The sequence below is a fragment of the Lepidothrix coronata genome, unplaced genomic scaffold, assembly GCF_001604755.1.
Source record: "Lepidothrix coronata isolate B3197 unplaced genomic scaffold, Lepidothrix_coronata-1.0 Scaffold129, whole genome shotgun sequence".
Lineage (NCBI taxonomy): Eukaryota > Metazoa > Chordata > Aves > Passeriformes > Pipridae > Lepidothrix > Lepidothrix coronata.
In genome coordinates this window covers 2,180,878-2,194,621 of record NW_016690309.1, presented here as the reverse complement: position 1 = coordinate 2,194,621, position 13,744 = coordinate 2,180,878, and the positions used below count along the sequence as shown (strand labels likewise).

The following is a 13,744-nucleotide window of genomic DNA, read 5'->3' as shown; positions in this document are numbered from 1 at the left end:
TCACACCACGGCTGCTGTAATCAGTCTCTGGGGCCCAAATACCTCAGATTTCAAACAGGAAACGACTTTGTCCTCCCCTGTGAAGAACCAGCCTTTCTGGGACTGGAAGAACTTGCCCAGCCCCAAAATTCTCTGGGCTTGCACTAATCTGCTACAGCAACAGATAAGCTGCAGTTTACCAATCAGTCAGAGTATCATGTAGAGGCCAGACAGAGTGCCTGCCCTTCCTCATGGACAGTGGGAACAGCAGGATGGCCAGACCATGTTGATACTTCCATGTCTGATCACAGGAGGGACAGAAGAAGACCAGCCACTGCTTTAGTCCTTGCAGGGTATTTGTTGTTCCAAGAGACTCACTCATTCCATAGCCCAGGAACAGGAGGAAACAAAACTCACTGGAACAACATTTACAGAGCTGCTTCCAGATTTCCATTGTCATGATAGAAACCTGCTTGTTTACAGGGAGCTTTCAAAGCCTATCACTACTAACTTTTCTCTTGAGTTTTTCACTGGTGTAATTGCAATTAGTTCAGTGGTGAAACCTCTGACTGACACCACAGTGAGAGCACGTCATGACACGTGAAATTCATGGACCAGAAGGTATTCCTGACTATCTCTAAATACATCAAGAAGTTTCTTTTTAACATTTTGTTCCCCTTTTTAGCAGGTAAAACAAAACCTGACAACTTACCCTTGTCTGACATGGTCCTACCATGTTATTTCTGCTCAACCTGTGCTACTCTGAGCTCTTCCCATCCTGTCCAGCTTGAAATCAACCTTTCCCTGACTCCTTTGTGCCTAATCCCACAGTCAGGGTGGAGAAGCATTCCCAGATGGTGGATGGAAGTACCAATGAAAAGCAATGGAAAAATTTTTGAATGGCATATGTATCTTCAGACCTTGGTTTCTCTTTTGTGGATGAACAAAGAAACTCTAAAATACTAACGCTGTTTTGGACTTCTGCATGTTCAAAACCCCCTGCAAATAATCATGGATTAATAAAATTTTAATTGAATATATCCTGCTTCCTCTTCTCCCTCTGTTGATGCTCATCTTTATAGCCTTTTCCAGTTTTTTTTTTAAAGAGCTCAAATGCTTCAAGCATCATTACTCCAAAGGTACATGGTTAGTACCTGGAAATAGTTGTGCACTTAATTAGTCATAGAATAAATAACATCATATTACTTAGATAACAAATCATGACACGCACAGCAGAGGATATAAGCCACACTTCATTTGAATTCCCACAAAACACCACCATTATCCCCCCACAAACAGTTTCTGCTCTAATTTGTGAGCTCACAAATTAGACTCTTTTTTTTCAGTTTAAACCTTGCAAATGCTCTATTCCAGTTTGTTACTCTAAACAACTCTGGTCTAAGTAAGATAAGCCTCTGTCCCGTTAAGATCATAGCAAATTAGAGGATTTGAACATAAGGCTCTTTGCCTTAGGCTATTCCATGATGCCACTTGGATTTTTACTCTTCAACAGGACACTGGCATTTCTGCTACTAAAAACATTGAAACAAGACATTTCCAGCAATCTTCTAACCCCACCTCAGAAAATGGAAATCTCGTAGGTCTTTCCTAACCCTACTTCCTGTGACAGCATCATTAAAACCTATAGTACAAATGAATTAATTAAAAAAAAAAAAAAATCCACTGGAAGCAACATCCTCATTATACAAAGAGCAAAGTAAATGAAGCATTACCTTGGCAGGTCCTTTCGTCTGTGAGCAGTTTGTAGCCTTTCTGGCAGCTGCACTCGAAGCTGCCAACTGTGTTTCTGCAGAAATGGTCACAGCCCCCGTTGTTCACCAAGCACTCATCGATATCTGCCAAGAATGAACAGCAAAAATTCAGCTCTCAACAGCAATCCAGGGCAGGAGTACAGGAATTTACTCAGATCCCCAAAGAGGCTGTCCCTGTTAGGAACCAGGCTGGTCAGATGTGTCCCTTCCCAAACCTGTCTCACAAGGCTCACAGGAGAGCCACGAGCTGAGTTGTTCAGGAGACACAGGTATGTCCCCCAGAGCTGAAACTCAACAAAGTTGAGGTATTTTGATGTTAAGGAGCATTCAGAGAAGCTCCTCTGCAGATGGAGTGGGTCTGCCTGACAGAAGACTTCAACCTGTGTAAGATGTGAGTCCTGTACTTTGTACAGGAACCCAGAACAAAGGGAAAAAACTGAAATAATAACAAACACAAAATAAGCCATATTTGAATTCTGAAAAAATGTAAGGATCTTTTCAGAATTAGCATTATGTGCTAGTTTGTCCATTATTGAGTGACACCCATTTTCGTGTGTCTAACTTTTCTCACTTGGTATAACAGAAGAGCAACTAACATGTCAAATGTTGCTTCTGAAGGCAGAGCACCTACTGCCTTTATTTGAAAGCCACATATATATATATAAATATACATATATTTATATGCATATACAAATATACATATATACATACATATATATATATACATATATTTATATGTATGAAGGACAGGATCAATGGCTCTGACTTTAAATAATGATTATGAAGTGCACTGATGACCTTGAAAAGACCTTTGTTCTTAATTTCATACGGGCAATTCTACTTCTTGCACCTTTTAACTTCTCCCAAAGGTGATGAAGAACTGGAATGACCAGTCCCTTTTCCAACCCATAAAAGGTTGTGCAGTAAGTATATGAGAGGCCACAAAACCTCATTTGAAATACAGAGCATCTTTCCAATCACAAAGCCATGGATCCATGTTTATTTGAAAAAGAAAAAAGGTACTCTTATTTTTTTTTTTTCAAGAGAAGAATAGTGCCAAAAAATAGATCTTTTGATGAATGCATACAGTTAAGAAGTAACAAGACATCAAGCCTTGGCTGCCCACTTCTGGAAGTGAAAACAAGATGTGGAGAGTGATGTTTCCTCTCGAAAAGCCTCTTGCTGTAAGAGCTTTGAAATTTTCAGGTAACAGCTGGCCGTCTAAAAAGCCAATCTTGCAAAGTGCAAATCTAGATGCCAAAAGATCCAATGTGTGGAGGTGGAAATTTATCAAAACCAGCATGATGATGGTGAATGAAGGGCATGTTTTAAAAATTATTTGAATTCAGGGCGACTCTCAGTGGAAGTCATTAGTTAATTATTGGAAACACATGATTACCAACAAGGGAGAGTGGCATGGCTCTTATCACCTCTCTGCATGTAAAATATAAACAGCAGCAAGAGGAGTGGGGTGGTAAGCCTGAAAATTCTAACAGCAAATCCAGAGAGGCAAATTCAGCCCACGTTTCTGAAGAGCCCTTTGCTGCACACACATTGACACAAATATGCTCAGCACTCAGATAAGCAAGAACAATTGTATGTTGTTATAAAGGTTTTCTTACAAGTTGCATTTGTGGCAAAGAGGAAATTTGCTCTGAGACCCTCTGAACTGATACTGCTGCTTATTACTTTTGTGTCTGCTTGTGCAGAGGAGAGGTTTTGGCATTGAATCCTGTTAAAAGAATGAGCATAAATTGTAGGCAGCAGCTGTGGGGATATCACACCCTGAGAGCTTTGCACAAGCCTGCCCAAATCTTTATGTCTCAGGCAACAAAGTTCTCAAAGCGATCAGACATCAGGAGTCACGTTTGTTGTCTGTGGTCCTCCAGCTTTGGGGATTTGGCCAGCCAAGAACAGACAGCCCTGGGCTCCCAACCTGATACATCTGCAAAGAACAGGCTGAGGGTGTCTCTACATAATCCTGGGAGACTGGAGGCAGAAACCCACTTGTTTTCAGCTGTGATCACCTGCAGAGCTCAAGATCAGCAGTGAAAAAGCACTGAAAACAGGACTTTTTGGCCCAATTCCTGCACGTTGGCATTTCCACTTGTAGGAGTGATTTGATAGGAGCTCCAGCTTGTGCAGTTTGGGACAGTGTTGAGGGTCTTATGATGGATTACCACAAAAGGTCCCATCCTTTTGCACAGCACAGGTGTAACCTAACCACAGTTTAGCTTGCCCTGACAAAACTGTTGGACAAATGGAATTGTGAATTAAAATTACTAATATGTTATGCATCATATGCACACAGAGCAGTCATCCATCATGAAGAAGATATCTTTTACCCTGTGATAAGAACAACATGACCTTTGGGCTACTCTGCTGCCTGAGCCTGCTTGAAGCAGAAATTACTTGCAGCCTGTCAAACATCATTCTGGAGTAACGATTGATGTTTTAAATGATGGCCCCTGCATTTCACATGTTGAATTCCAAATTCCAGTCTCACTGACTTTCTTTTCAGGGTCTCTGAAGACCAGAAGGGGCAAAAATGAAACCCTGCTGGCATGAGAGGGTAGATTTTAGGCTGCTAACAATTGTAATTCCACCGACAATGCAGCATATCAATTCTACACCAGCAAGTCTTCGGAGTAATTCAGAACCAGGACCTGGGTAAAACCTGGGAGAGTCCACAGGAAAAGAAAGTATTTATACATTTCTTCTAACTGGAAAACATGACGTGACCTTTTGAAACCAGGACCATCAAAACAGAATAGAGGTCAGAACTGTTAGCTGCAAAAACATTCTAAATAACATAAACAGTGCCAACGTCTCTGCTTTCACTGTATTTCTTTCCACGACCATAGCGAGACTGACAAGGCATGTAAAAATTATTTCACTCTGTGGAGAGCAGTGCATGGCTGCATTTCACTTGGAAGAGAGCAGTATCATGTCTAACTGGTTCACAGGAATTGCACCACGTCTATATCCCCACTATTTTTCTTTCCACAGCTATAAATAATTCGGGTTATGAGCCATGTGAAAATAAATGATTCCACTGCGTGAGAAGGTGAGGCCCCATTCATCTTTAAACTCACTGGTACCCAACTTTGTCAAGTGCCTCTCTGAACTTCACGGAGAGCAAAGCATGTCTGCCTGTCCTGCAGGGAGAAAAAACACAGTGGAAACCCACTGTGGTATCTCTACCAACTCTGACATTATTTTAGTCAACTATCGCCATACTATTATTGGGACTGGAGAGGAGTCATAAACCTGGAGTCTCCCAACACAGTTCTCAAGTGGCTCCCTTTCAACTGATGATCCAGGTTGCAGAAGAATGGCTCCAACTTCCCACAGTGTTCCTCTGCTTCCCTTTATCCTCAGGAATGCAAAAGAACATAAAGAACTGTATTTCTCCATGGGGGCTGTGCACAAAATGTCCTGATGTTCAATGATCAGACACTGTGTGGATCATGTCAGACCAGGACGTCTGATGGGCTTTCATCTGGCAACGAAATCCCACAGGATTTCTCCTGTGAATATTGTTAAATGATACCTTGCTCACAACAAGCTCTTGATCTGCTGCAAACACCAACTGATGCAGCCAGCACAAATGTCCATATTCTTCTGGACAGCTGATTTCAGCGGAATGGAAGGGGCAGTGATTTCAGAAGGATGAAGGAGGGCTGAACAAAATACTTACAAAGCAATTGATGATCCTGAAGTTTTCTGAGGATCTCAAAATACGAGGGAGGCAGCGGAATCAGCTTTAAATAGAACTTTTCAGCTTTAAATAAAGGCACAGGAACTCAGATGCTCTGTGATAAGCTGCACAGTCACGATTTGACTCGGGTTAACAGGCAGACCATTATTTTTCTTTTCATGACCTCGTGAAGATTAATGGGAATGGCTGCTCCTTTTCCACTTAAAGCTCTGCTCAGTGTAATTCATATTTGGAAGGACCTGGTTCTGATCAGGGTGCATTTATGCACTCGTGTGTGCATATGAACTCCCAAAGATTTGCCTTGCTGAATACAAGTCAGGGAACAAATTAAAAACTAGGGATTTCGGGTGACTTGGAACTTTCACATAAGCTGCTTAAAGGCAACTGAAAGGGTAATCAACATGCAATCTTCACTTAGCTCTTGAACAATGATGGATATGGAGATTTCCAAAGCCTCATCACAGCCGGAAGTGAGGATTCTCCTTTCAATGGCTGGACAAATATTTGAACTGATTGTGTCTGTCTAATCCTTTGCAGATTTAAAATGCTACCCAGCTCCAGGAAAATCATATACTCCCAGATCAGCCTGAAATAATTACAGAAACTTCATAACCTTCTTGTTTTTAATAATGACATGTTAGGGCTAATAATGCTATTACCAGTACTCAGCACATATTAATATAAATGTATTTTCTGCGAGTTGTTCTTATTCCCTGATTTCACAATCTTCCTTTGCTTTTCTTTCCTTCTCTTTTCTCATGCTTTTACAAATCACCACTGTCCCCTAAACCTCCTAACTAGTGTTGCCCTGTTGACACAGATATAAGTTCCCTGATGCACACAGACCACAAAGTACTTCATAAAGCAGCCACAAAACTTTTTAACCCCGTGTCAGAGGCGGGGAAATAGAGGAACAGAAAAACAAACTAACTCATCCACACTTGAATCCAAGCCCAGTGCACAACTCAACGGGCTCCCTTGGTGTTGGCAATCAGCACTGGCTTCCACAAAACACATGTTGTTCCACCTTTCAAATATTACAGAGCCCCCAATGCTCAGACTGCAATTGTTTTGATATCTGCCTGTCACTTTGTAATAAAACTTGAAAGGCATTAACTCGGGATTAAGGTGGGCATAAGATATCAGGCTACACTTGCAATACTCAAAATGTTCCGTAGCATCTTAAATAATGCACACCAGGGATATCTTGTTAAGGTAGAAAGATAATTTCATATCCTCAGACTCACTGGATTCGGTGCCACTGTGAGAAAATCTAAATCAAAGCAGAACACGGGTTCTGCTGTTCCCTCCAGAAAACATCCAGCCAGCTGTTGTGGGGTTTATTTACATGGAGTTAGTCCTAGTTCCAGTTTTACTATGGGTTTATCCAGCAGTTTGGGCAGGGTGTGACACTTCTCTGCTCTCCTTCCTCTGTAGAATGGGGTATTGGTAATTATCACTCGATGTTTTAGGGATCAATACTTTAAAATGGACTATTCTAACTGAACAAAGCATTATGGATCGAAGTAATTAGTAATTTTAGAGGAATTACAGTTGGTTTTAGCTCCTGATTTGGGCTTCTGAATGGTTTGATACAGCAGCTGGTAGCGTTTTGCCCTGAAAGATTTTGTGAGTGTCTGCAGAACTGTGATGGCCACTTTTACTTCAGGAAGCACAACTGCTGTCCCATCACTGTCCCTGTGACTGCACAGCTCAGGGAGCTTCCCAGCAGGCCCTGCATGTTCCAGCCAGGAATAATTCTATTTATGCAGTGTCTTCTGCTTGAGGATTTCAAAGGCCAGCAGCTTATGAGCTTCATCACATTAAACCTGCACAACACTTATGCAGGAGAGATTCATTTAATTAACTCTCCTTTCACAAACCTGAACCCGAGGCAGGTAGGGTAGTGTGTGACTTCCCTGCATCAGATAGCTGCAAAATGAAATAAGGCATATATTGCAGCACCTCTAATTTGAGTTCTGAGCTTCAACAACATCCTCATTTTCCCTCCCACAGTGCTAATTAACTGTAATGTATGATAATCATTACTGAACTGCAGTTCCACTAAGTAGCAAATGAAGATTCTCTGTTTAATTAGATTTATGGCTAGGTTGTGGGGCAAGGCATTTTCCTAATTAACAGGATTAAATCTAGACTGGGCAGACAGGAATGAGTGTAATTAAAATTTAATCTCCCTCATCCTGAAAACAAGCTGCCCACAAAACAGAGAGCTTTGTGTAAATGCTCTCAGAGCATGGAAAGGTTGAGGCAGGTTTCAACACATTTCCCTCATGTCACTTTCTCAATTTTCACCTGTTATCTTTGCATTTTCACGAAGAAACCTGTCTTCCAACACAGATGGTAATCTGTCACATATGGATTTAGGTGTCAGCTATTCTCCTCCAGGACATATCCACTCTGACATTATCCACCAACCAATCAATAAAAGAGTCTGCCAGGCTGCCAAGAGATCAGTCACCTTGTAAAACAAACATTATGTCCTATTATTTTCTTATTACAGTTAATTAGATTTATAAAACACAAAAACCTTCGAAAGTGGAAAAACTCAGGAAAGCTGTCAGAATAGGTTAGGGACAGAGTTCTCAGCTGTAAAAGGGAAGGGGATTTACTAAATCTAATGTGAAAAGAAAGGATTTTCATTTAAATTTTTTTGCTGAACACTGAATTCTTTTCTCAACCTAAAAACATGTTAGTGCAATGCTATGAACCCAAACAGTGTGAGCTGTCTTAGGCTGTGACACCAGAATGTGAAGTGGAGATATAAAGGAACAGACTGATGGTCTTTTACTGTCTAGGCTGAGCTAAATGCTAAAACCACCCCTGCACCTCCATCCCACCCCCTCAAAAAAAAGAAGAAAAAAAAAAAAGCCATAGGAATCCCAGAAAATAAAACTAGTTTTCCTCCTACTGTGATGTTTTGAGCAACCGAAATGCTTTTTATAAAACACAGGAAAGGGAGAAAGAAATAAGTGTGCAGATCTGGGGGCTGTGGTTAAAATGGTGGTAAAAAATTGTGCAAATACCTTGGGCTGCCTACTTATCTACCTTGATTATTCACACAGCCACCATGACCATAATAGTTGTAGGTGTATTTTATGCAGGAAGAGCTGAGGCAGAAGAACTCTCTGGGTTGCTGAAGATTACACACAACAGCAACAGTAAAAGGAGTTAATTCACTGTTTCTTAAGGAATAAACCAGACAAAACTCGAGGAACTGATATCCCTGGGCATTTTCTCTGCACTAGATCTCACTAAAAAAACCCCAAGGCCTTGTTCTTTATTTAATTTTGCTGTGTAATTTCAATGCAGAGCACAGGAGCAAGTGAGCTGTGCACCGCTGGACTACAAGACACAAGAATCCCCAGATTTAGTGCATTAACTCACTTTACATTTATTCATATTTGTCTTCATTTACCTTCTTGGAATTCTTACCCACTTGGGAAAGCCGTGTGCTTATTTCCAAGGACCTCAGTTTGCTTCTAAAAACATGTTTGTCTTAATTAAAATAAAATTTAAAAATAAAATTGGTATTGAAGACAGTAGTGATGCTCCCTCTAAAGTGCCAGTGAAACTGTGCCAGCTTTCCTGTGATAAAGCTACTCCTGCTGAAAGGGGCAGTTGAATACAATTAGCCCATGATAATTCAGATGCCTCATGGCTCTTAATGAATCAAAGAAATTTGGCTGCTGACCAAAAATTAACCCTCCAAAACTTTTTGAAGGCACTGCTTCAACCAACCAGGGATCTGTTCTGTACCAGGGAAGGCAGATACATCACTGAGAGGGCTGATGATCATATTAAAAATCATATAAAATCTGTACTTTATGGGAAAAAAGGCAGAGATAAAAGAATGACAAAATACTGTAAGTTTTGAATACTGGTAGCTTTGATTATGCGAGCAGTCAAGTAACATTATGTGAGTCCCAAGTAACAGAAAGCACAGCCCACTTTTCCAAAATGCACTGTGGTTGTTGATCCTCAGGGGGCTTTATATTGTTGAATAAATGCAAGGTCTTTTCAACAACTGAAATGCAAAATATGACCCTCTCAAGCATTAATTTAAAGGATTTGGCATTTTCAAAGGGGAGGTTCACAAAGACAAATAACAACTGCAAGTTTCTAGGGAACAGGGATATTGCCTAGTCATGAAAAAAAACCCCTAACTTAGTACACATGAATTTATTTTGTGGGGATAGATGGAACCCTTGGGAGGGACTGAAACTCAACGAGTTACATGGCAGCTGACCCAAGTCTGCAATTTTTTAATGGAAGATAATTTGTTATATTATATTTGTCTGTCATGAACAAGTCTACAGCAGACAAATTAATTGTATGTCTTTAAGCCAAAAAAAAACCCCAACCAAAACTAAAAGGCAATTCCCTCAAAAATAAGGAAGGGGCAGTGAAAGTTTCACACATATTCTGGATTAAATAAATTTGCAGCAACAAGAAGGATTCTGCTTTCCATTCTCTTTTTTTTTTTTGGTCTTCCCTTTTCTTCTTTCTGACAAATTTCAACGGTGTGGGTACCTAAAATCTGCATTTATTTCCTTTTTTTATAAACTGATTTTTTGTCACGGAACTTTAAGTGTCTCTTAGAAAGTCTGAATCAAATTATGCCTCTAAATCTAAAAATTCAGTCAACACCAGTGAGTGTCCAATTGCTCATTTTTCTGATCCCCTCACCAGGCTTCTGACCATCAGGAGTTTTCTACCTCTTCCTCCCCCAAGCCCCATTCATTCACTCATTTTCTGCTGCTCACCAGCATCTTTCTATCTCTCCAGCATCTCCACTATTTATGGTTTCACCCCAAACTTGGCTGAGCCTTCTCCTCTTTCTGTATTCCCCTCTGCCCCTCAGCTCAGACGCTTTATCACCTTACGGTGCACCAACAACACTCCGCTCCCTGCTTCCTTTAAAAAAAGCGGGGAAAAATTAGAAATCTAAATTCCCAGTCTTAGGAGGGCTTGAACCAGCTGTTTCCAGGGCAGCAGATGATTGTGGCTCCCTCACTGGACACGACACAGAGCTTCCTAGTGAGCTGCTGCAGCTGCCTGCTGGATGCTGCTCCTGTTTTCCTCAGGCTGGATTGATCTTGTATGTTCTTTGTCTTGAGACCTGGATAAAATCAATGTAACAGCATAAAATGACTGCAGCCTCAGCAATAAGGCTGCTGCAGACAGGCCTTAATGTTTGCTTCTTTAATCCACGTTTGATTAAAGAAGCAAAGATTAAAAACACTGAAGGTGTTTTTGCAGCTACCCGGGAGCTCGTGCTCTGGTCCAATTTTCTTGTCCTGTCCATCTCTTCTAAAACAAGCAGCTCTTGTGATAAATTGAACTTGACTACTGCCCTTCCATCAGTCACTCAAGTTTTCCCTCTTTCAATCCTGATCTTTATGACTTTTTTTTTTTTTTGGACAGACATGGTCTCACATCTTGCTTAGAGTCCTGCCAAACCAAAAATAACCCCCAAACTGCCTCTGTAATTTAATATTCCCTCTTGGCTTTAGTCTCTCCTTTGTCATTCCTATCGAATCAATTCTCTTTGTGTCCTCTTTCACCAACTACAAGTCTACCTGTTATCTCTGCAACATGCACAGGGTTGATTCATATGCCAGAAAATTCCCTGTGGAAGCATCTAGTGGGTCACACTATAACTACAAGAGGTCTTCTCAGGGCCTTCCCAAAGAGGTCACAAAAGTGTGTGTTCTCAGAAAGTCTTCCCATTGAACAGGACCACTGTTTTCATGACAAAATTCCCAATTTTCCTCTCATTTAATGCTGCTTTTCTTACCTTTTCCTTTGGTTAGGCAGCCACATCTATTGTTTCACAGTGTTAAATCACTGCCTTTGGCTGCCTGTTTGGCACAAATGCCTCTATTTTCTTAATCATATGGGTTTTGTCAAAAAAAAGAGGAGTATTTTTGCTGCTGCAAAATCTTCCCAGAAAATCTGTTGGTTGCTGTAAAGCAGCTGAGGAGATTCACACAAATCAGCCTTTACCAAGAAGGTTTCCTTGCTTGCTTCCTGAAAAAAGAATGGGATCCCAAAACTCTTCAACTACGCAAAAGCACTGGAGAATGGTCAGAACTTGTTTGTCAGAAGACAATTTAAAGAAAGCTCAGCCATTTTAATTGAACATTTAATTGCACATTTAATCCGTGCATCATACATATTTAGCAAATTACTGGGTTTGTCCCTTATATTTATTTTTTATTTTGTTTTTAGGATAAAAGACAGACCTCAGCCACAAGATTTGTATTTGCCTTCTGCTCAGCATGGAGGGGGCAAAGGTATTTTTTGTTTTGCTACATGGCTCTAGTGGCTTGTGATTTCATCTGATTTCTTCTATTTTCTGATAGTTCTTTGCTTACATGTGCAGAGAAGCAAACTCAAATGGTGTTTATATTTGAACACGCACTTATTTCTAGTTACAAACACTGGGAGGGTAAGTTGTAGCTTGAAAGCAGAATCATGTAAGGAGTCTGATGGAAGCAGAGTTGCTTATAATGAATTATGAAAACTAGATCTTGATTTGACTATTGGGAAGTTTACTCTTGGCTTAAGTTGATGAGAAGCAGGGAGAAAAGCATCAGGGACAAAGAATGGCTCAGAATAAACCACTTCAGTAAACACTTAAGAGTTGTTAAAAGACAAAACACACTTTAATAACTAACTTCTACAATTCTATCCCTGACTCTGGACACTTGTGGACTGGCTTTGACAAACAGGCTATAGGGCCTCCTGATGATAAAAAGTCAGGGAAGTCTGATTCCTCTGCAGTAGAGTGCTTTTCAGAGTGAGGGACACAGAAGGGAGAAGAAAACCAGAGAGGGACTGAGATTTTGTCCTGCATTGACTTTCACACGTGAGTGGAGAACAGAGGCCTCTTTGCACCACTGTAGTAACATCCATCTTTTTCCTTATATTTTGTTTCTCTTACTGAGCTCAAGAAGAGTCACTTTGTTCCTCACTGGTTAGACTCCGAAGGAAAGTGGGAAGGATAACCCAGTTCAGGGATATTTTCCAGGCAGGTAAAGTGGATACCCTGTAGGTTGGGATTAGACTATTTCCATGTCCTTATTGTGATAAGATATGAGTTCAAAGGGTGCCAGCTGCTCCATGTTATTTCCCAGTGCACGTATCTTAAAGCCTGTACAAATAACTCAGCCATATGATGTAAGACCTCTAATCCCATCAGGAATTAACAAAGGATGCTGTGCTTATTTTTTCCTTGGGCTCACCTATTCTTCTGACTATATTCTACAACACAGCTCACCGAGGGATTCCTGAGAGAAGTAAAAGGCCCAAAATCAAATTTAATGCCCACTGAGAGCTGATGCAGAGGAGAGAGGACAGACATTCTTGTTAGGTATCCACAGCAGGGACAATATGGGGATCAAATGAATAGTCATAGAAGGTGTGGTCTGTACAAAGGCCTGAGGATGACAACCTCTATTTAAAAATGTGATTTTAAATGCCTTTTTTACTGAGGCTCTTGGCTTGAAATCCCATGAGCATTGAGTTTTCTGAGAACTGAAAATTCATTCCACGTTTGAGAAATCTCCCCCTAAAAAGTCTGCAGTGTATCTGGCCCATCTGCTCGGGTCAGCTTCTCCACAGAGGGTGTGTTTCCATTTGCAAAGTTTGGCGGGTTTTTTCCAGCAGAGATACCAGAACAGTGAGTTAAAGTCTGCTGAGAATAATCCTGTACTTCCCTTAGTTTCTTTTGAGAGACTCTGAGCAACATGCATCCTACTGCTCCAGGATATCCCAGAGCAATCCAGCCCAGAGAGCTTTATTTATGCACAGGAAGCAAAGAGAAGCTACTTATTAGCTTAAATGAAAAGCTGCTCTCACTGGTCATCACTGCACCTTTGACTTAGGGAAGGCTGAGGCACCATTTCCCATGTGCTGCTTTCCAAACCAAACTCTGGATAAAAGGCACCATATCAGCAGAATGTTAATCTAGTGTGCTGTACACCAAATTTCTCTGGCACTGAGCAGCAGCATCGTGAACCACTATTGAAAGTAGAACCTCTCAAGAGTCAATCTCTCAACTACCTAAATTACCTTCAAGGTATGACATAAGAGTAGATGGCCATGGTGCAGTTATCGAGGGAAATGCAACCAGAAGAAAAAGGGAATAAAGACAAGCAGGTCTCTGCCCTTTCTGGCTTAGCCAGAAATCCTCTTCAAAAACCCACTGCTGCTTGTAATGTTGAAATTTATGCAATTTTGACATTCT

General features: G+C 40.9%; 1 protein-coding gene across 3 annotated transcripts in view; it reads right to left on the bottom strand.

Annotated features, from left to right (window-relative positions):
• Window positions 1-13,744, bottom strand: part of SCUBE1 (signal peptide, CUB domain and EGF like domain containing 1) — a 173,853-nt gene that overhangs the window by 42,296 nt on the left and 117,813 nt on the right. For all 3 annotated transcript variants that reach the window (XM_017826686.1, XM_017826687.1, XM_017826688.1), the window contains one exon: window positions 1,713-1,835. In XM_017826686.1, coding sequence (XP_017682175.1) covers window positions 1,713-1,835 — 123 coding nt within the window. The remainder of the gene's footprint in view (window positions 1-1,712; window positions 1,836-13,744) is intronic.